The following is a 24,560-nucleotide window of genomic DNA, read 5'->3' on the forward strand; positions in this document are numbered from 1 at the left end:
GCAAGGGGCAATTTGGAAAACACGGCCGGTGCATTTATTGGAACGTGAGCGTCGTGATCCGCGGCGCGGGCCCCACTAGAGTGGGGACCGCAGAACCCAAGCTAACGCACGAAAGTCTTTTAATATTTGTTTTTTATTAAAAAAAACAAAAATAAGGGAGTTCCTTATTTCTTTGTCCCTTTTATTTCCTCCTGCCGCGATCTAAAAGGGGCGCAGTATCGAATCTGGGAGCGTTTTTAATGAGGTCGGTCCTTAATGGGAACAGGACAAATGCTTCGTACTTGCCTTTAGGACCCTACGTCTGAACCCATGCATGACACCACCGCCTTTTCACCGTTATGTGGGTCCAACTACGGCTTTGTTGGGTGTCTTTACGGGTTCTTTTCTGAGGTCTCGGATGACGGACTTTAAATGGGAACTACGCTACGACGAGGACACGACATGAAGACACTCGTTGACCGGCCTGGGAAAGGGAAAGATTCGAAAGGATAAAGAAATGCGAGGACTTTCGGACATGGAGGATGATGTTGGAATTTTTCCAGTGCTCATGTGGATGCTGCCTAAACCTACCCTATCATTATCCTGTCATTTAAAAAAGAGAGTGGCTTCGTATCCTTTTTCCCTGGCCTTTAAACCAAGCTTTAAGAAAATAATTAGATTGTGGTGGAAGAGAATGGATGGTTCCTTTCTTTCAAACACTTGGGGAGCACAATCTACTAGGTTTGCTGCTCGGTCAAGGTTAGAACAAAGCCATGGAAGATACGAGTCATTGGCAGTTTGAGAACAAATGAAATTGACATGGACTAGAATGTTTGGCAGTTACTGAGCCACGAGGATTGACTCTGATTCCCATGGGTTGTATAATGATAAAGAAGGGTCCATCCTTCATAAAAATCTGCAACTAGTTGTATTTTTGGGAATGTTGGAGTTTAAACTCTCTTTCCTTTTTCTTAAAAAAAAAAAGTTGCTCCAATTCTAATACCAAACTCAAAGCACTAAATTGCCAATTCTTCTGTGCATATATGTACATCTACATGCGTTCCTAGGATTTCCTTTTTCTCCTTCTTGCCTATATCATTTTCGTCTTCCTATTTTTTTAATCTTTTTGGGATAGAGTCGAAAGTAAATACCATAAAAGCGTGTGCTCTTTTAACTCTCCCAAAAAAAAAAAAAAAAAAAAAAACTCCGGATTGAAAGTTTAGCCTTCGAAATTGGTAAGGGCATATATGAGATTTGAAAAGCCTTTATGTCATCACATTTACAAAAGTTATAGTATATTACTAACCTTATTCCCTCAAAAAAGACGGTATTTTTACTCTTTAAGTGGTGTGAATTAGTTCTGTTACGAAATAGACATGAAATTAAAGGGTAAAGTAGTTTTGATTGCTTTCTCAAAAAATTAGTTTTGGTGAACAGTAGTTAAATTGGAGTTTTTACGTGTTTTCAAACAATGCCATCTCCAAATTTTGCATCAGTAGATAAATGAAAATTTCAACAAATGCTTGAAGGGGTAGCTTCAAATCTTAAGAAAAATAATCTTCCTTGTCATACAATGATAATGCACCAGAATATAATGGGAGGCGGATATTTCTTAAACCAGTCTTCAACCTTTTATCTTGACAAGACCCCTATCTTAATCCTTGCACCTTTCTTCTATCACTTCATGCGCCCACTCATCAAAACCTAGAGTAATTTAACCACACTTCCTCTTCTGCAAGCCTCATGACAAATGAGATAGGTCATTCGACTGCCTAGTGCGAGTAGGAATTTCATTCATCACATATGCAAAGCAAGTCAAGGTGCAAAATTGCTGGCTTTAAGCAATGCATTGGCCAAGTGAATTCATAGGGAATATTGGCGTATACCTCAGGAATCTTGAATGTATCTGAATCTCTCCAATTGAACCAGAAAGCTAGCCCATGTCCGCAATATCTAAAGAAAAATAACTATAATTAATAGATGTATATTGTTTTTTCGGGGTAATGCTAAAACGCAACAATGCATATTTATCATAATTGTAGATTACTTCATAAAACTACTCTTTACATTGACATCTTCACTAATTTGAACCAAATACGGTGATCAAGCTGCAGCCCGAGACAGAGTTTGGACGAGCACTTTCACTCTTAGAAATCAAGTATAGATTGGGATTTGAACTAACTTGACAATTTAAAGGATTCCCCTCCTTTTGATCGAAGAATTCTTTTCAAGTTGGCTTGGACCTCAAAAGGAGAAAGTGCAATTCACTTATACGCCTTTGGTACCCAACATGAAGAAGTGCACTAGCAAAATACATGGTCCCTAACAGTTGCCGCTACTAAGTGCTTTGACATGCGTATCGATCAGTCAGGAGGCATGGCCTCATGCAATTCGTTTGGCTTGGAAACACTCATGGCGGCCTCTGCAATTTTCTAAGGGCGGAAATTCTGGTGTTAGTAACTATACTAGCATTAGTTCTCTGCAAATGCATTACAAATTAGATTAGTCTAAAAAAAAATGTTTTTGGGCATCTCATAGTGCATAGAAAATGTTCCTTGGACCCTCATAATACTAGATTACCAACTCAGCTTTTAACCATCTCTATATATTGTTAATTAGTCTGATCCCCTCATACTACATGGCATGAAACACTTTTGAAATGGATGTTCCATAGTATTATCTATGTATAAATGGTTGATACTAAGTGCATGCATGAACCCCGTGAGTCTTATGAATCTTAGAAGAGTTTATTTTTGATAGACATATATATGGCCCCTCCTTATCAAATAAAACAACTAACTAAACATGATCATTTCTCTAAATAAATTTAGTGTGAAATGAAAACACAGGAGTTATAACATGTTAAAAATGTAGTAATGCTTGCCACACACGCCAATTATAGCTGCCTGTTGCTAGGCAGCATAACGATTATGAAAATAAAATATTGCGGCATGCAAATAAATGTATACATACATTTATGATTGTGTGAGGACACGTGCAAATGTGTGTTTAGTTCCACATCAGTTATTTGCTGGATAGATCTTGGGTGCTTATACAGGATCAAGGGACCCAAATAATACCTTCCGGCTAGCCATTTTGGGTGAGGTTCTAGATTGTTACAAATAGTATTAAAGCAAACTCGGCCCATAGCCTACGTAGATTAAAAAACACTGTAGCCGGATTCATGGAGGCCGACCACAGACCTATCGCGGTGTTTGTAATTAAATTTGAATGGATTTGAACCCTTAGCCTGACGAGGACGTTCGGGCTTGAACGGAGAAAGTATGTGAGGACCTGTGCGGGCGTCTGTTTAGTCCCACATCGGTTATTTGCCAAGGAGATCTTGGGTACTTATACAGGATCAAGGAACCTAAATAATATCTTCGGGCTAACCATTTTGGACGAGGTCCTAAATTGTTACAAATGATATCAGAGCGGATCCATCCCATAATCTATGTGGACTAGGGGATACTGCAGCACAGATCCATTGAAGCTGACCACGAGCCGATTGTGGTATTTGTGATTAGATTTGAATGAATTTAATTTCTTAGCCTGACGAGGACGTCAGGGCTTGAACGGGGGAAGTATATGAGGATCCATGCAGGCGTGTGTTTAATCCCACATCGGTTATTCACTGGGTAGATCTTGAATACTTATACAGGATCAAGGAACTTAAATCATATCTTCTGGTTAGCCATTTTAGGTAAGGTCCTGGATTGTTATAGATTGCATACAAATATGTTTGGTCTAGGCATGGTCAGAGTGGTGAGAGTGGCCCTATTAGTTCAATATATAAGAAATAAATTGAAATACTAGGGCACATTCACCACAGGCAAGAGGGTGAAAAAGATCACTAAATATCCATAAACTCAGTGCGCATGGTTTATTCAAGGACCTTGCGATGAATGACAGGGATTCCAATGGTTAGATTGTCTTGCAAAACATCATGAAAGCTCGTTGTGTACCAATCTCCATGAAGCTTTACGAGGAGTTCATGCACCTATCAACTTTAGACCTCTCCAATTTCATCCTATCCTGAATAGGTGCCGGGCAATTTCTAATGTACAGTGAAGAATCCTGCTTTTCTTCTGGTAGAAAGAAATTAAACTTCGTCCATATGACATGTGGATTACACAAGCATTAAAATGATTTCGTGATAGTATTCAAAAACTTCTTATATCCTTTCATCTGCATCTAAACAGGATTCCGCTCGTTAAGCAACCAACACGACGGCTAGGACTGGAATCCGACCATGAAATCTTTGATGCTATGCCTTCCTCCCTCGTAGAACTACTCTGAGGGCATCATCCGTGGCAAACCGGTAGGTGTGTCATTGGTTGGTCGCCGTCAAGTGGGACCAGTACAAAATTCAAGAACTCCAGGCCTCCCGGCCTTTCCAAAAACTCCAAGCTGTGAGGTGGGCGTAGGTTCACTCAAGCGAATGCTTTCAGACAGGCTGCTGCCTCGGCGCTGGAAATTTTTGTGGGGTTTCATGGAGCCAAGGATAGGATTGGTCATCTACCAGTGCAGAAAGAGAAAGGCCTGCGACTCGCTCGCAGGGTTGTCTTGAAGAAAAGTTCGCCTTATTTCCAGTGGAATGAGGTAGGACCGTGGTTCCATTCTCCAGTGGGGCAGTGGACCCGGAGCATGCAAAGGAAATATATTAGTATTTTGTTTTCTTGTTGAGAGCTGGCCTCCAAGACTTTTCATTGTAGATAATATTAATATGGAGTCTTAAAAGAGACAATTATTATTTTGTATTTTATAGAATAATTTATTTGGAATTTTGTACTGCTGTTGTAATAGGAAATGACGTCTTTAGCCAGTAGATGCACAACTAGTTTATTTAGAGATGCATAACTATTCATGAAAAGATATTTCTATACTTCAGCAAAAAAAAAAAAGATATTTCTATAAAAAATAAAAATAAAGTGGGTTTTCAAACACACATCAAGCAGGAGCAGCTGCATTTGGTATAGAGTTATATGGCAGAAAATTGTTATTGAATTAGCATGCATGGATGCTCCTTTTTTTTGAATATTTTTATAAAAATGTTTCAAGTTATTTCTTAGTTTTGTGGACCGAAATTTTTTTTTTTAGAAAAAGGTATTTTAGTTTTTTCCCAACATGCTTGCTTCTGAAAAAAAACTGAGTTCATAAATATGCACTACAATGCTGGGTAAATATAAGAACCTGTACAAGAATATATTTATTACTCAGTATGTTGTTCATTATTGGAATATAAAATTGGTTTTAACTATATTAAAATATATGACTGGACCATATTGACCAGGGTCAAGAAGAAAAAAAAAATCAAAAATATTTATAAATAGATTAGATTGTGAAAAAATATAGTCTAAATTTATTGAAAAAATAAAATAAACTGCCGCAAAAACTTCTATTGTAGGGTCTCAAACTCTTTACCTATCAGGAAAGATATATATACACTTTTTGTTCCAAATAATTTCATTCCGTACTCCTACCATTACTAGCACCATGCCGTCACGTGAGAGAGAGCAAGAGAGCCTTTTCGAATGAAACCAAGCTAGCTGCTTCACTCATCTCAAAATAAATTTTGCGGTGAACTGGGTCGCATTTTATGTTGCACATTATTTGAAAGAGATCCTCTGGAAGAGTCATGAGTCTGTCCCTTTCTCTCACCATCATATTCTTTTTTTTAATTTTATTGGTTGTATTCATGCTTGACCAATGCGAGTCGCCGCTGTATCAGGAAAAAAAAGCTTAAATATTTTCTTCACATATAGCAACATATATAGTTTATAAATTAAGATAAAAGTATAGGTCAGACGGACTCATGCATGAGATTCATGTGGACCAGAATATGTCATCCACTGACCTCCAAGAACAAAAAGAAAAAGAAAGAAAGCAAGTATGCATGTCCTAGCCGGCATGAAGCCTCTCTGATTTTCTGAAGTCTTTGGACTTGAGTAGCTGATAGTTTGCCGGATTACACATATATGCGGTGAACTCAATTTGTGTTGGACCTACATGATTTGTATTCGGGGAGGAGTCACCGCTGATTGTTTATTTCAAACTAGCCTACCAGATCAACTTGAGTCCTAGAGATGGCAATGCTTAACCGTTTAATCTATTTGAGTTGTTTCAACCTATTGTAAATCGGATCGAATCATCTATTTAATAAAACAGCCAGGTTCGAGAGTGGACTTCTAATCTGTTTAATTAAAAGATCGGTTCGGTTTGTTAGATTTTTAACCTATTATACATGGATCCACACCTGATCCGTATCTGATCTGATTGCCACGTCTAAAGTCGGCAAGAGTGCCAAGGAAGCTGACATTTTTCTTTATCCCATCACCTTCCCTCCAGGTACAAATGAGGCGTTGTCACAAACCACTACAGTCTAGAGGAGTGACTTTTTTTTTATTCCCCCTTCGAGCAGCACAACTTTAAAATCGTGTTTCATTCTAAGATCAAATTGATTATGACTCTCAAAAAGTAATTGTGTACTTTTTAAAGTGCCAACCTCATCTTGCAGAGAGAATCGAAGGAAAGTTGATTGGTTAAATTAGAATAAATAGGTTAAAATTATCTAATTCGACTCTGTTTTTGAGCAAACGCAGCACAAAATTTGTTGCATAAAATTCCAGTGGCAGGGATAAAGAAGTCTAATACTCTTGCTTGGAAGCAGGATAACCAATTTGGTCATCGGAGGCGATGTAAACTATTCAGTCTATCCCTGTTATTGTGTTGGTGTGCTTGTCTTTACTCTGTTTAGTGACTTTGTTAAGATCTTCTCTTATCTTGGTTGTACTAAAAAAAAAAAAAAAACGCAGGATAACCAATTGGGCGGTAAGTTATTGTTATCCATAATGGGGTTCTTTAATTCCAAGATAAGCTGGGATGAGGTGATTAAGCATTTTGTCTTCTTGGATAAGTCATAATCAACCCTTACATTTGCATTATAGTAGATTATGATGATTATTCATGGGTGAAAAGGCAAAAAAGCCTTCATTTTTTGGTCATATAAGAAATCCAGGCCATTTTTTAATATATCTGGTATTTATCCCAGGGATGGAGCATGATTAACATCTGATCTCATTCCTTCTCCTGTATCTAAAATAGGCCTTAGGCTGCATTTGGATGGGGAATCAGTTTGATGGGGATAAGAAAAGCTATATTAAGCCATTTAGTTTATATTGAGTTTAGTGGCTTTAAACCTTATTTTCTGTTTCCAGCGAAAAAAATCTTATTTTATGTTTGGAAAAATATGTTGTTGTCCCAAGCAATATTTACACTTATGCTGTTTGTATGGTTGGATGCTAACTGAGAATAAGAAGTGCTGTTATGATATTACTTGGGAATAAGTGGAGGAAAAAAAATGGCATTTCATAAAATTGAACAAGTTTGCCCTTCCAATCTCCGTAATATAATAATACAACTGTACGATAATAATGTCACATAATACACTGTAAATTAGAAAATTATACTATATATTATACTATAATGTTATGATATAATACTATGACTTAATAATTTCATAATAATATTACAATATTATAATATCATGTGATATGGTATTATTATAATAGTTTCATATAATACTACTAATATTACTAATATTATTTTGTTATATTTATATTGTAGAAGGCCTAAATCAATTGTTTAATCGGTTTAAACTTGTACCATGAGACTTTATGTATAAATTATACTCGATAAAAGTATAGTCCTGGGAGTTTGATTGGATAATGAGTATAAAATATCCCACCTGAAATCTCGACGCATGTGACACTTTAGAGGATAAATGGGGTTTATCCCTGTTTATATATTGGGGATAACGTACATACACCTTCAGCTATTAGCTAGATAATTTTACCCTTTGTCCAGTCAAATTCTCATTTGACACTTATATCTAGTATAATTTATGCCTATGATCCTATGGTACAAGTTTAAATATGGCATAACTTGAGACACCATGAGAGTTTCTGGGTTATCTAAATGATGTACATAGGAAGGGCTCCAATTTTTTTTTTTTTGCCTTTCCATCCACGGGAGTATTGAGATGCTTTGGTGATTTGGTATGGTAGAAGTTCACGCAAAAAGCAAGATACACAATAACACAAAAAAAAGAGAGGAAAATAAGTGGTAGTAAGAAGGGAGCTAGAGAATGAGGAAAAGAAGATGTGTTGGATGAAATCGCCAAGCTTGATACCATCTAAATTTTGAAATTTGGATTTAAAATTTGAATTGCTAAAGGGTTGTGCAGCTTTAATTCAGATATTGGGTATAAATATATAGGATTGCAAGGGGACAATCATCCCATGGGTAAAGAGAACAATGAACCCATAACCAATGGAATAAAAGTAGGAATAAATAAAATGAAAGTAGGAATCATAGATATGTACAATGTGTCATAACTTTGACAAAAATCTTGAGGGTGGATCCAAAGTTTGTCCTATGGCATGTTCCCTGGCAAACAGGCAGAAATTCCTGCAAGACCAGTAGAGGGCACCAGTAAGAGGGTAATCTTGAATCTTCCTACAAGAGGAAAAACCACAGCTAAAGAAGTATGACAGACATACGCGTAACTTTAGGGGACCAAAAGGCTACCTATAGACTTTGATTAGAATTGGTTTTAAAATGAATATATCACTAGCTGCCAGGTTGCATGGTTACCCACCAACCAATTACTTTCTCCATGCACCAAGTAGTGGTTTTTCTTCTAATCGGTTTCTTCTACGTACTAAAGCTAACGGATTTTAGATGTCGGATGGAAGTAGCCAAGGCATATTCTCTGCGATGCCTTTAAAGTATCCCTCCATTAGCCAAGGAGATAGATTATCATATCTGGTATTCAATAAATATGTTAGTATAATTTTAGAGATCATGTAACAACCTGCATCATCCATAATATTTTTCTTTATTAACGTGATCTTATATCGATCTATATTATTTTCTTGTGTAAGCATGGTCTTGTTAGACTGATTTTAGAGATCACATAACGACTTGTATCATCCATAATATTTTTTTTTAGTGTGATAATATATCATTCTATATTAATTTTTTTTTTATATTAAGGATGTACAGGAGTATATATAACCCCTAAAATATACCGAATGTGACGAAATAGAGAAATAAAATTATTATTAGTATTTTTGTTTTTCTCTTCTGCAAATATTTTAACTTGGTATTAGAGCCACAGATCACCTAATCTACCGCCACCATCTTTTTCGTCATTGCTATGGCCATCGCTGCTATGTCTGAAGACCTCCATTGCCAATCTATCGATCTCTGTTTCCGAGTGAATCAACATCCGAAGATTCTCTATTTTTTGATGGATCCGCAGATCCTCTATTTTTCCATAGATCCTCTATTTTCTAGTTAATCAGCATTCGAATATCCCATATTCCTTTGTAGATCTAGATATCCTCTATTTCTAGTAGATTAACGCCTGAATTTTTTTAATTTTTTATGGATCTACAGCTCCTTTCTACTACTTGTCTTCTCAGCATCAGATATTTGGTCATCATTTCTCACTGTCACTCAACCATTTTCTCTTTCTCTGCTTTTATTTGCTGCCTCTGGCTCCTTCACCATCCAATTCGAGGTCTCTTACTCCTCTTCCATGGTGTCTCCATCTATGAGAATTTTTGACCTTCAGTTGCTTTCTCTCTTAGCCCTCTCCTCGCTATGTATTTTCTTGCTGCCACATCATCAGACAAGTCAATCAGGCACATCGACAGATACATCAATTAGTCATGTCAGTCAAATACATCAACAAACATCAGTTCAGTATGTTAGTCAGTCATGTTAGTGGACGTATCAGTTTGCTACATCAGCATTGCTAAACACATCAGTTTGTTGCGTTAGCTTTCTGATTTGCTACATTAGTTTCTAAGCTACTATGTCAGCTTCTGTTCTGCCATATCAAATTCTATATTGTCACATCATTTTAACACATCAGTCTGTCATATCGGCTTCTAGGTTGTTATGTCAACTTCTAATTTATTACATCAGTTTCTAGGCTACTATACTAGCTCGTGTTCTGCCACAGCAGGCTCTATGCTGCAACATCAACTCTTGATCTACCACCATGTCAGCCTCTGAGCTGCTATGTTAGTTTTTAGTCAATCACGTCAGTTTTTGAGCTATTACTTTGGCTCTTGATCTAACACATCAGTTTCTGGGTACATTCGTGATCTAGTTTTCAAACTCAAATTAGCACCTACAGTACCATTTTGAGTTTGAGAAGAGATATTAATATAATTATAGGGATCATGTAACAACCTACATCACCCATAATATTTTTCTTTATTAGCATGATCCTGCATCGACCTATATTATTTTTTTTGTTAGCATGATCTTGTTAGAGTGATTTTAGGAATCATACAACAATCTTATTACCCATAATATTTTTCTTGGTTAGCATCATCATATATCAATCTATATTATTTTTCTTATATGAAGTTTGTATATGAGTATATATAACTCACAAGATGTACCGAATATGATGAAATAGAGAAATAATTTTTTTTCCCCTCTCTATCTTTTTGTTTTCCTCTACAAATAGTTTAACAAAACATGGCCATTTTTTGTTCCATGACAAGCCGCTCTTTTGTCCATGGATGCTCTGATCGGGGATACGAAAGTTGAAAACAAAATAGATTGTAAAATACTTTTCAAATTTTGTAAACAAAATGTTAGGGCTAAAACCGGGTCGCATTATATCCAACCATATTCATATTCGTATCTAATTTGGATCGGATTCGAATACTAATTTTTTGGTCCAATCAGATCCGGATATGAATTCAGATAATCAGTTACAAAACTCCCAGATACGGATATGGATGCAGATGCACCTGATTTTTTCGGATTCGGATCTAGATCTGCATATCTATATAATAAGAATAAATGAAAAGAATAAATTTAAGTTAAGTTAAATCAAGGAACCAATTAAGTGATTAACCAAACTTAAACTAAAAGAAACAAGATATCGAATGACTGCTACTTAAGACAGTAATCCGAATACGGAATATCCGATTCAAATAAAATTCTTCGAATCACCTTGCATGCCTGAAAAACTCAAATCTCTCATTTGTCCATTTCGTCTCTCTTTCCTCTTCGCCATCTTTAAACAACTAGGGTTTCTAAGGTCCCGTCTATTTCTTAGTTTTCACCTGGCAATTGTAACCGATGACAGTTGTGAGATGTCTTGAAGGTGTCATAGATTCTGTCTACTTCAGTAACGATGAACTTTGAGCGGCATATCCTTTATGAAATTATTAGTTTTTATTATTAATAAATACTTATTAAAATTATATTTTTTAAATTAATTTTTTTTTTTGGGATCATGTCTTTATTGCTAATTTTTATTCTTGAATTTCGTTCAAATTTGATTAATATCTGAAAAAATATCTGATTTATATTAGATAAGAAATTATGAATATGTTTAAATGTGATTAGTATCCGTATATGTTTATAACAAATATGAAAATGTTTGATATTCGATTCATATCCATATCAGTTTAGAACAAATATAGATATTAATTTTAATATTTATTTTTTATTCATATCCGTATTTATTAAATAATATGAATATATTAATATTTGATTCATCTTTTGTCGGTTTTCAGTCCTATAAAATGCTCATATTATGTAGTCATGTATAAGGACGATCAGCCTGAGTATCATGCTTCAACGTGACTGCGCACTCTGCGGTAAACGGACATATTTCCTGTGATGGTGTAATTCAGTAATATCTAGTGCATCTGTTGTACTTATCAGCATCAAATACCATCAATTTTTCTTCTTAAAACCAGGAATTAGAATAGGAAAACATGGATACCGGACCAGATAAGATTTTGAACTTCTCGCTATTGGTAAACTTATTCTGATATTTTGTAAGAATAACTAAGATTAACATGCTGACATTTTACACTTACACTGCCAGCTTCATTCCCATATTCATTAAATATCAGCAATGAAAGCTTTTTAAAAATTTGGACTAATTTCACGTAAAAAAAATGCAAATGCGGCGATCGACCAATTAAATCAGCCATGAATGCACATTTTTTTAAAGAAAATAAAAAAAATTGCGACGAATGATGCGGATCTGAATGATTCCAATGCAGATGAGTTGAGTTCTAATATTTTTCTAAGTTCCCAGCAATAAAATATAAAAATATTGAAAAACCTTTTAAATAAATATTAATTGAAAATAACACCTGCCATCCACGATAAGATGATGAGGGTCTGGAGAGTGAGTTAGAGGAACACCAAATTTAAAAAAAGAATAATATGATGCATAGGATGATTTTTTTATAAATTTTTTCTAACTATTTTTGAAATACACGTAGAATGAATAGGTAAATAAAATAAAATAAATTTTAGAAAACAAAAAATTACAACCACGCATTGTGGGTTGTAATTCTTTTATAATAATCAATGCATGGTGCAGGATCGCTTTCATGCCATTCAGGAGATGCCACGTCAGGCTTCGCGGAGCCCAGGAACCGCGATAAGATTTCTTTCCTCACCAAGGTTCCATCACTCGTCGTCTCTCGCCCTCCATCTGCCATGCCCTCCTCCTCGCCTCTCGCTCCCCGCCACCTCCCCTCCGCCTCCCTCCATCCGAAGACCCGCCGCCGCGTCGCTGTACTTGGCGCTGGCGCCTCCGGCCTCGTTTCCGCTCGCGAGCTTCGGCGGGAGGGCCAGCGCGTCGTCATCCTCGAGCGCGGCGGTTCGGTCGGCGGGACCTGGGTCTACACCCCCGCCGTCGAGTCTGACCCCCTCAGCCTCGACCCCGGCCGCGAGGTCGTCCAATCCAGCCTCTACGAGTCCCTCCGCACCAACATCCCCCGCGAATCCATGGGCTTCCTCGACTACCCCTTCGTCGCCCGCCACCGCCGCGGCAACGGCAACGGCAAGGGGGACCCCCGGCGGTTCCCCGGACACCCCGAAGTGCTGCGCTACCTGGAGGATTTCGCTCGGGATTTCGATCTCTACGGGCTGGTCCGGTTCTGGACGGAGGTTGGCCAGGTGGAGAGGGAAAAGGACGGGAGGTGGGCGGTCAGGTCGAGGAGGGTCAGAGGCGGCGATGGCGGTGACGAGAGCGAGGTATATGATGCGGTGGTCGTTTGCAATGGCCACTATACGGAGCCTCGGGTCGCCGACATTCCTGGTACTGTTTTCTGTAGGATAACTAATGCCCAACGGAATATTTTATAAATTAAATAAATTTTACTAACCTCCCGCCATCGTTGGGGGAAGAAAAGAAGAGACTTGCAGAAGAGAGAGAAGTTCTGAAGCTTCCAACCTATGAGTGCCTTAGGTGATAGATCCACGGGTTTATTTATAGTGCTAGGTTAGGGATCCGAATCCTTATCTTTAAGGTTTGTCTCTAATTAGTTTCCATCCATCACAGAAACTATCAGATAAGATAAACTCTAAATAACCTCTAATCAGATTGGATTAAGTCACAATTTAAACGAGGTTTATCTTGATGTGGGATAAGCTTGATCAAGTGGGCCACATCAAGTCTCCTAAAATCAGAAGACATGTTAACATTCCCCCACCTGGCCCACGTAACATATAGGTGACAAAACTGTATTATGGCCATTAAATTTATCCAATCTTGTATCCTTTATCAATAAATACCATTATAAGAATCATAACAGTTATATCTTATTATGAAGACATTTCCTTCCATGTATTACAATGTAAGGTATCTATTGATGTGTACTTTATAAGATATATCCATATCTTACCAAATGACTAAATAATAGTCCCTTAGGGTTCTTTCTTTATGTATCAAAAGATACCATATATGACAAAAATAAACTTTATGTGCACAACCATAGTCATATATTATTCATCAAAGCTGTAAGCATTATTCACAAATGTAAATATCAAAATAAGAGAAAAATCATACATCAAATGAGCTAACAAGTCCCATATGATCCACATGATCAGTATAAACTTTAGTCGGCAATGCTTTGGTCACATGATCAGCAATCATCAGCTCCGTACTGATATGATCAATAAACACATCTCTATATGTTACTTTATCTCTCACAACCAAATACTTTATATCTATGTATTCATTACGGCTGCCACTTTTATTATCCTTAGAGAAGAAAACTGCAGCCAAATTATTACAATATATCTTTATTGGCTTTGATATAGAATCGACGACCGTTAGTCCTGCGATGAAATTCCTTAGCCATATAGCATGATAAGTCACTTCATAGCATGCAACAATTCTGCTTCCATAGTTAATGAAGCAGTTATAGACTGCTTGATGCTTCTCCAAGATATAGCTCCCCCAGCCAAGAGAAAAACATATCCTGAAGTAGACTTCCTTGTATCCGGACACCCAACAAAATCTGAATCTAAATATCCAACAACTTCCAAGAAATCTGTATGTCTATAAGTAAGCTTGAAGTTTTTGATTCCTCGTAGATACCGCATCACTTTCTTAGCAGCTTTCCAATGTTCCTGCCCTGGATTGCTTTGGTATCTTTCCAACATTCCTACTGCAAATGCAATGTCTGGACAAGTATATACTTGAGCATACATCAATCTACCAACTGCAGAAGCATAAGGTATGCTTTTCATATTCTCTAGTTCCAAACTATTTTATCGTGATTGTCTTAAACTGAATTTGTCTCCTTTGACAATGGGTGCTACTGAAGATGAACAAAATTTCATATTAAATCTTTCTAAAACTCTTTCGATGTAGGCCCTTTGAGACAATCCCAATATCATTCGGGATCTATTTCTATGAATCTCTATGCTAATGACATATGAAGCTTCACCCAAATCCTTCATCTCAAAGTGTTTAGAAAGAAAATCTTTAGTTTCACGTAGCAAACCCAAGTCACTAATTGCACTTAAAATATCATCCACATATAGGACTAGAAAGATATATATTTACTCTCACTGACCCTAAGGTATATATCTTGATCAACAATGTTCTCGGTAAAACTATATGAAGTAACAATGTTGGAAAACTTAATATACCATTGGCGGGAGGCCTGTTTAAATCCATATATGGATTTTTTTAACTTACAAACTAGATGACTATCCTTAGATAAAATCCTTCAAGCTGATCCATGTATACTATTTTCTCAAGATCACCATTCAAAAAAGCTGTTTTCACATCCATCTGATATAGCTCTAAGTCAAAATGAGCTACTAATGCCATGACTATCCTAAAAGAGTTCTTCTTAGAAACTGGAGAGAAGGTTTCATGAAAATCAATTCCTTCCTTTTGATTCTAGGTGTGTGTGCGGGACAATAGAATTTGAATTTTTTGGAGTTTTCAGCATACCCAATAAAGAAACCGCTAACCGTCCTGGGGTCTAATTTCTTCATGTGTGGATTATAAATCCTCACCACAACTGGAAAACCCTATATATGTAAATATCCTAAACTTGGTTTCCATTCTCTCCACAACTCAAAAGGAGTTTTAGGAATAGTCTTAGATGGAACCCTATTTAGTACATATACAGCGGTTTTTAAAGCTTCACATCATAGCTTGATAGGGATATTCGAACGACTAAGCATGCTTCTTACCATGTCCATTAGCGTACGATTCCTTCTTTCTGCCACACCATTTTATTGTGGTATTTTCTGCTTTGAATATTGAGCAATTATTGCATCTTCTTTAAGGAATGTAGCAAATAGCCCAGGCATCTGTCCAGATTTTATGTACCTTCCATAATACTCCATCCCTGTTTGACCTTACAATTTTAATTTTCTTTTCATTTTGTTTCTCTACCTCTGCTTTATATGTTTTAAAAGCATTAAGTGCCTCAGCCTTATCATATAAAAGATAGATATACATATACCGAGTATGGTCATCAATGAATAAGATAAAATATCTCTGACCATTCAGACAAGGTGGGATAATTGGTCCACAAAGATTTGTATGCATTATCTGAAAAGTCTCAGAACTCCTTTTGGCTCCTTTAGTGATCTTGTTGGTTTGCTTTCCCTTTATGTAATCCTCACAATTACCAAAGTCAGTAAAATCAAGAGTATCTAGTACTCCTTCATTTACTAATCTATTTATTCTTGCCATTGAGATATGTCCCAGTCGCCTATGCCATAATAACGAGGAGTTCTCCTTAATAATGTTCCTCTTTATGCCAATCTCATCATGCAGGTTTGAAAAATTAGTTTTATATGAAGGATCTAAATTAATTTTGAATAATCCATTTGTCTGAAAACCATCACCAACAACATCATTGTTTTTCATCAAAACAAATTTCTCATTACTGAAATTGAATTGATAACCAAATGGCAACAATCTTGAAACAAAAATTAAATTACTAGAAAAGGATGGAATATAAAAGGTTCTTTCTAGATCCAAAACATAACCAAAATGCAAAACTAATCTAAATGTTCCAACTCCTTCGACCGATGAACTCATCCCATTTTCCGAATAGATGCATCGTTCATTTGTCATTGGTTTTTTTAGGGAGAGGAAGCCCTACATGATATTGGCAATGCGAATTGTAGTATCAGAGTCAATCCACCATGTATTATTAGGAATATTGACAAAATTAGACTCATAACACACAAGAGATAGTAGATTACCTTTTCTCTCGAGCCATTTTCTGTATTTGGTACAATCCTTCTTCATGTATCCCTTTTTTTTGCAAAAGAAGCATACAACCTTATTATCTTCATGCTTGGAAGACACTTTAGTATTCTTCCCTTTAAGGGCACCTTTTCGTTTATGAGCCTTTCCTTTACCTTGAGATGCCAAATTAGCAACTTCAAGAGTCTCACACTTTAATCTCTCTTCCTCTTGAACACACATGGTCAGAAGTTCATTAATTGACCATTTTTCCTTATGTGTGTTATAGAAAATTTGAAAAGGACTATATTTTTTAGGAAGAGAGTTCAAAATGAAATGTCCCAAAAATGACTCTGAAATCTCTATCTCTAAGACTCTGAGTCGAGCAGCAATGTCACGCATCTTCATAATGTATTCACGCACACGTTTAGAACCGTTATGCTTCATGTCTGAAAGCTTTTTTATCAGGGTGCTAGCCAATGCCTTATCAGAGCTGATAAACTGCTCTTCTATGGCCTTCATGAAATCCTTTGCCTTATGGCAATCAGGGATCAAACTCCTGATGCTCTTACTGATATAAGACTTAATGAGCATTAAACTTAAGCGATTAGATCGCTCCCACCGCTCATAAGAAGCCTTATCAGTTGGCGAACTTGATTTTGTGGGGATGGGTGGTTCATCCACACGAAACACCAAATCAAGGTCCATGCACCCCAAAGTCAACAAAATTTTATCTTTCCAGACAAAAAAATTATCACTACTCAATAATGGAACTCTAGATGATTCAATACTCAAAAATGTAGTAGGAACAGCTGCAAATACCAAGAATATATTATGCTATGAAATATTTCCAAAATTAAAGTAAATTCAAACCTCCCTATGGGCAAAGGTTGCAACATGCACTGAATTCACTTAAACTTTATTAATAAGACTAGTAAATATCACACACCAAAAATAAGAAATTTTCATTATCTGTGGACATAAAAAATTCTTATTTAGTGATGAATTCACTATCTTATTTCAATTAAAATAATAAAATAATTATTTTTCTGTGGGCATAATAATTATTTCACTAACTTAATTGCAATATTAGATAACATTTTAATCTCTTAATTTTGTCTCACGACTCTGAATGTGATCCAAAATTACACATCATAATAATTTAAGATGCTGTGGCTACTTCCAAATTATCATGACATTTTTCTTTATAAACGGTATCAAAATAAAGCTTTAATGGAATAAATACTTTATATGAATTATTATAATTCATCTTAATTATCCCAAATAATAACTTTATATGATTTACCCCTTTATGATAAAACTAATGCATTAAGTATAATAGTTAATGAACTTTAGATGTCTAGTTAAAAAATCCAAAAAATAACAGCCAGATCAGCTCCAGATCGGTGGTGTAGCATTAGGTTCACTTAAGTACCAGCCTTTCTTAGGCACGTATGCCTTTTTGATAAGCTTTTCTTGGGCACCGTTATTCAATGGATAATTTTACTTGATATCCAATAAGATCTCATCATAAATATCATACTAATAATATTATTTTATCCCATCATTAACCTTATATAATGAGTTCCCTTTGGGGCCGGATCATTATGTATGATGCAAGTGTTCAATTTCATGAAATGGTGATAAAAGACCTTTTATTGACTAAATTAAAGCATTCAAAAATTTATGGGATGCTTTGGCTGTTATCACAAATATGCAAAAATTTAATCATCTTTGTCTTATGCATATATCACCCTTGACCATGAAAATATAAACAATTTAAATAATCATGATTAATCATAAGAAAGCATCTAAATTGATTATTTACACAATACAATTCATTATAGGGAGCAATATATAATTATCAGTGTACTATTCTGTAATGAAACTTGAGTACATGGACTAAATAAATATATTGGAGGACCTATATGTAATAAAACTTACATCTGTGGACCATATGTACGTTTCTGAAGACCCTTTTTGTGAAATAACATATGTCAGGGGTCTATTAAACATATTTAGAGACCTTTATGTAATTCAGATTTCCTCTGGGGATTAAATATAAATTTCTAAAGCCCCTTTATCTGAATTAATATACTGTCAGGGGGTTAACTATAAAAGCACAGTTTAGGCCAAACGGATTCAAATTTGTGGGTTTCGGGTTGAAACCCAATAACCCGAAACCTGTTAATCCCTTCATATTTTTTTTTTTTGTTCTTCTTCGCCCGTGGTGGCCATGGCGGGTCGCAGCCGTTGCGGGCTCGCTGGGCAGCGGGCCACAGCAGCTGCGCCATGGCTAACTCCTCTATTTCCTTTAAGCATGGTAAGAAGAAATAGATGGGTTTAGTCCCACATTACCCAAACAAAAAATCTACACATGCTTAACTAACATAGCCCTCTTACTTCATGTCAAAAGTATGAGTCGGAGGCCGACTTTGTTAAGTGTTTTCACAAATACGGCAATAGAATTTTGACATGTGTGAGAATTTTAGTCCCACATCGCCCAAACAAAAAACTTATGCATGCATAAATAACATGGGTTCTGAACGAATGCCAACCAACATGCCTTTGATACCACAATGTAGGATAACTACGCACAGTGGAATATTTTATAAAGTAAATAAATTTTATTAATCTCCGGCTATTATTGATTAAGTACCCTTGAGATTAAGCACACGAGAGGGAAGAAGAGGAGAGAGAGAAGATCCGGAGTTTCCAACCTATGCAGGATTTGAGTGTCTTAGGTGATGGATCTACAGGCTCATTAGTTTCCATCCATCACAGAAACTACCAGATAAGATAAACTCCAAATAACCTCTAATCAGATTGGATTAAGTCACCATTTAAACGAGGTTTATTTTGATGTGGGATAAGCTTGATCAAGTGGGCCATATCAAGTCTCCTAACACATGCTAACATATTCTTCTCCGCCTATTTTTACTCTGTTCTTGACTTCATGTTATTGCTGAAGGATAACCAGAAGATTGACTTGGGTCACCTATTTTGAAGTCACATCTCAACGGATGCAACCCACCGAGTCACTATATTATTACTTATATTCCTTCCTCAAGAAAACTCTTGTCTTGTTGAGGATTTTTTTTGTCGATAATTTTTAAAACAGCATCATGAACCGCCTTTATGAAATCTTTTCAGTTTAGAGTCATTCATTCTGTCATCTAATTGTTATTTGTAGAGTACTTCACCCTATTTTGGTTGCCTCGCTTGAAAAAAAACTTCTTGTGTGCCATTGCATAGTTTTCTTTTCCACTTCGTGTGTAGACAAAGATTTTCTATAGTTTCTTATTATTTCTAATTTATTATAATTATAGCAATGTTTCCAGAACTTGTGTGTAAAGAGTGGACAGAATTGTTGGTACCAAGCTTGCTAAAGATATATGTGGCAAATAATTCACATTTATCTCATTTAATTTATTATTGTTAATGCATATTATGTACCATGCATTATATATACGTGCATATGCATACACACGCATATATATATATATATATATATATATATATATATATATATATATATATATATATATATATATATATATATATATATGCAATTTCAAAAAATAACCTGACATAATAATTTTGTCAATTGTTTTATGGGTTACTGAAGCCAGTGTTTATGACATCCAACTACCCATTGATTTATGTTTCTCATATTAAATCCATCTTGCTGTTTCTCATGATTTTTACTATATCAGTTGGCACTAATATTACTTTTGCCATGTCTTCCACAAGATTCTTTTTTTAAAAAATTCTTTCGCCTCTAAAGCCCTACTCACAGTTTGACCAAATTCACTTGTTATTTGGACGTGCTGCTTAGCAATATACATTGATACACCTAGAGAGGTAAGGAAACAAAAGATGATAAATGTTTTCATTGTTTTGAACTATCAAAAGTTTTGCTAATTATCGTCAAAACCTTCCAAGGAAGTGCTCTTATGTGTAATGTTGGACAAATAATCTATCCATATTCACTGTAGGGTTTCTAATTTGCTCCTTAAACTTGCTGCTGATTGGTAGTATGTGTTTTTTTTCAGGTATTGATGCATGGCCTGGGAAGCAAATTCACAGCCACAACTATCGTGCCCCGAAGCCATTCATTGACCAAGTATGCATTCAGCTAAATTTCCCTAAAGATTTATTCTCACACAAAACATCATCTAGAATATGTATATTGGGGGAAATCACCTATAAGAAGTCATTACAACATCCTAGATCAAGGTTTGCCGTCTAGGTAATGACCTCATGCTAGTACCATCCTATTACAACATCGGCACGTCTGACATGGGGCCAGTTAGGATTAGAGGTGCAAATAGGTCGGGTCGGTTAATAAGTGACCCTAACTCAACCAGTTTTGTTATTAGGGTCCCAATTTGGATCCAAACCCGACCCGACCCGATCCGACCCGGTTTCTTGTTTGGATTCTAACTCAGACCCGACTTGATAGAAGATCTGGTCGAGTCAGATCCACAACTATAATTTTTGACTCAACGGGTCATTCGAGTTGGGTCGGATCTATGTATAACTCGGATCCAACACAAAATATTTGGGTTCGGTTTGGGTCAACCCATCCATGGTTTCAGAACTTGTGTTTACATCCCCGTAGACTGCAGCCCAAATAATTTTACAGATTTGGATAGGATCGGATCAGGTCGTAGGATTGAAAACATCAAATTAGCCAAATTTTAAATGGGTCAGGTCACGTTGGGTTGGATCTAAATCCAATAAACCCATATCCGACCTAAAAAATAAAACGAGTCCAATTTTAGGACTCGACCCGGCCCATAGATCCTTCAAAACGGATTGAGTTGGGTCTAAGCAGGTCGGATCATGGGTCAAACCGACCTATTTACACCCTTAGTTAGGACGTAACGAGTATTGATACATACTCTATATTGTACGGCTGTTTCGTATCGATATGGTACGGTACGGTCGGTATATACTGATACTGACTGGTACAACAAATTTTGTCCTAAATAGATAATACTATCTTGATCTAGCTCGAAAAGATCTACAAACTGTAACCACTGTCATGTCGGACCCTTTATGTTTTTGACAGGTGGTTGTTATAATTGGGAGCTCAACTAGTGCTCATGACATTTCAAGGGACATCTCTGGATCTGCTAAAGAGGTTCATATTGCAAGTAGATCAGCACTTGTCGGAACTCCCAATAAGCTGCCTGGTTATGGTAATGTGTGGCTTCATTCCATGGTAAATATTCTTTCCCCTGGTGAGTCACGTGAGGGAGAATCGGGGTGATCGTGTCCATTGAGTGTGATATTCTGAATGTAGATAAGAAGTTCTAATGCCGGTTGAATTATCACAGGTAGAAAGGGCTAATGAAGATGGTCATGTGGTGTTTCAAGACGGCAGTTCAGTCCATGTTGATGTCATTATACATTGTACTGGGTATGCATACAGACATTTGTTGAGAATTCAATTCCTATAAAATCTTTAATTTTGGGTGAGGGGTGGATCAGCAAAGTTGATTATACAGCAGAGGGTAATAAAAATCTTTAAAAATTAAAGAGAATAGATGGTGGGCTGTTCACATTGTTTAGCATTTTAATTCTTTTTTCTATTTCCTATTTCTTCTTTTTTTTGGTAGGTCGGTTGCTCAAACGGCTCTCACACGAGCACAGCCAGCTACATCACTAAAGTTGCTGAAAGTTGTGGAAATGCTTGTTTTCGTTTTGCTGTTTGTTTGCTATTTGTTTTCTTTGCTGGATAAATCTCGACTTATTTTGACAACATGCCTCAACCCTTTTTTTTTTTTTTTCAAAAATTATGACGGTTATTGTGGAAGAAGTATATAGTGCTTAGAAAAGACATGCACTAATTTATGTACGGGTTTTTACGTTAAAAACATTCATAGACAAACTGAAAGTGCGGCATGATGTAAGCTTTAGCTAGTTTTACTTCTGCTGCTTACACATCTGATCAGCTAAGCATGTGATCTTATATTGTTTCAGTGATTTCAAGATATGCTAGTCTGGCACTTATAAATAAGTTTCATAAGGACAATATTTGGATGGTATTTTTCTTATGATATTCCACTTTTCTTTATTTTCTTTCAGGTACAGGTATAGTTTTCCTTTCCTCAAGACCAATGGTATTGTGAATGTGGATGACAATCGTGTAGGGCCTCTCTATAAGCACATTTTCCCCCCAGAGCTGGCCCCATGCCTTTCCTTCATTGGAATACCACAGAAGGTGTACTTCATAGATATTTTTCTGCTTCTTTTTCCGGAGATTCCTTCTAAGGCACTGTAATGTTTAACATGATCATAACCTTGGTGCCAGGTGCTCCCTTTTCCCACGTTTGAACTGCAAAGCAAGTGGGTAGCAGGTGTTTTATCAGGACGGATCGCACTTCCAACCCAGGAGGAAATGATGGAAGATGTGAAAGCCTTTTACTTGCAAATGGAAGTTGATGGATGGCCCAAAAGATACACACATAACCTCTCAAAATTTCAGGTACTTATGCATACGGACAATCATTGAGCTGTTGAAATTTCTAAAGAACCTGGCATTATTAGAATAATGACATGAGTCTCAGGGATCGCAAATGGATTCGGGTACCATTCTTATTGCCACTTTCATGATCTTTTCTATGGGTAGGACTACTGTGAGCGGTCTAAACTTCGACCTTTCTCTCTTTCTTCATTTTCAAAAAGGGGAGGAGATATACTATTGCTATAGTATGCTGCAAATTCATTTACAGGCTTTTATCAGAGTTCTTCCTGTCAGGAATCTCAATAAAGGAAAACGAATGTTAAGAAAAAGAAAGCTTTTAGGATTAGCAAAGATAACCTGCTGTTTCGTAAAATCTTGTGCATGATCCCGTTTTTTTTCTATTTCTAAGCGTCTAAAGCTCTTATCCTGGCTAATATATAGCATTAAGTGAATTTTTGAGAAAATGTAGTTAGTATGAGTTAACTTTAATCAAAATATACATACCATTAGGTAGTCATCAAAATGAGAATGCAGAGAACACCCAGTCGGTGGCATGGAAAATGTTGGCCCTCTGCAACATTTTCCAGGTCTCCTGAACCCACTTGCTTTCCAATGTTGCAGTTTGAGTACCTCGACTGGCTTGCCCATGAATGCGGGTACCCGGCCGTGGAGGAGTGGAGGAAGCAGATGTTTGTGGAAAATACGAAGTACAGGAGAGACCATCCAGAGAGCTTCCGAGATGAATGGGATGACGATCATTTAGTTGCAGAGGCACATAGAGATTTTCAAAAGTTTTTATGACCGCATGTTGTTTTTGACAATTGTTTCACTTATTAATAGCTATTTGTAGAAATATGTATTTTTTTGAGCTTTTTTTTTAATTAAAATGGATGTATCATACAGTACGGGTACAGATCCAACCAAAAATTTTAAAAAAATATAGATCTTGGAGTGCACTAGGCAACTCCCTCTCCTCAACCCAAATAGTACCTCCGAAGTGGTTGGCCACATACGAGGCCACTCGGCTACCTTCGTCCCCACACGGACCAACCCCTCACCGACGCTTGTGCCCTCGGTAGAGCCCGATCCATCCCCCATCACCACCATCTTCGCATTGTACCAGGTATCAGCCCCTTCTCCACTCCCAACAGGGGCTCACCCACCTTCCCCTCGAGTTGGGCTGGCCAATCATCTACACCATAACCACCATCATGGCCGGACGCTTTCCCTATCACGACCGCCAAGAGCTTCCTCACCATCGAGGAGTGGTCCGATTGCTTGACTGCCCCGTGGGGGATCGGCTAGCCGACTGCTGGGCGCATCGTCCTTGGTCGTCACCCTGACAACCCCCTTCCTCGGCTCGGACTCTTGAGGACCCATGTTTGTGCCACCCGGGATGCCGACGCACAACACCTCACCTTTGGAGGCTGACCTAGGGGCCCTGCCACCTCCCCCCCCCCGGTGGAGGCCCGGATGGGGGTGGGGGTCACCATGGCCCAGGCGGAGCCGGCGCCAAATCGTCCGCTGGGGAGGGCAGGCCCT

General features: G+C 37.1%; 1 protein-coding gene across 1 annotated transcript; it reads left to right on the forward strand.

The window, feature by feature from the left end:
- The first annotated feature begins 12,448 nt into the window (after positions 1 to 12,448).
- Positions 12,449 to 23,960, forward strand: LOC103705156 (flavin-containing monooxygenase FMO GS-OX-like 3). The gene is made up of 7 exons (XM_026803893.2): positions 12,449 to 13,138; positions 20,599 to 20,669; positions 21,621 to 21,773; positions 21,889 to 21,971; positions 22,640 to 22,775; positions 22,866 to 23,039; positions 23,640 to 23,960. The coding sequence occupies exons 1-7, from the start codon at positions 12,535 to 12,537 to the stop codon at positions 23,817 to 23,819; spliced, it is 1,401 nt and encodes a 466-aa protein (XP_026659694.2). The 5' UTR covers positions 12,449 to 12,534; the 3' UTR covers positions 23,820 to 23,960.
- Positions 23,961 to 24,560: the final 600 nt, after the last annotated feature.

Source organism: Phoenix dactylifera, chromosome 2 (assembly GCF_009389715.1).
Source record: "Phoenix dactylifera cultivar Barhee BC4 chromosome 2, palm_55x_up_171113_PBpolish2nd_filt_p, whole genome shotgun sequence".
Taxonomy (NCBI): domain Eukaryota; kingdom Viridiplantae; phylum Streptophyta; class Magnoliopsida; order Arecales; family Arecaceae; genus Phoenix; species Phoenix dactylifera.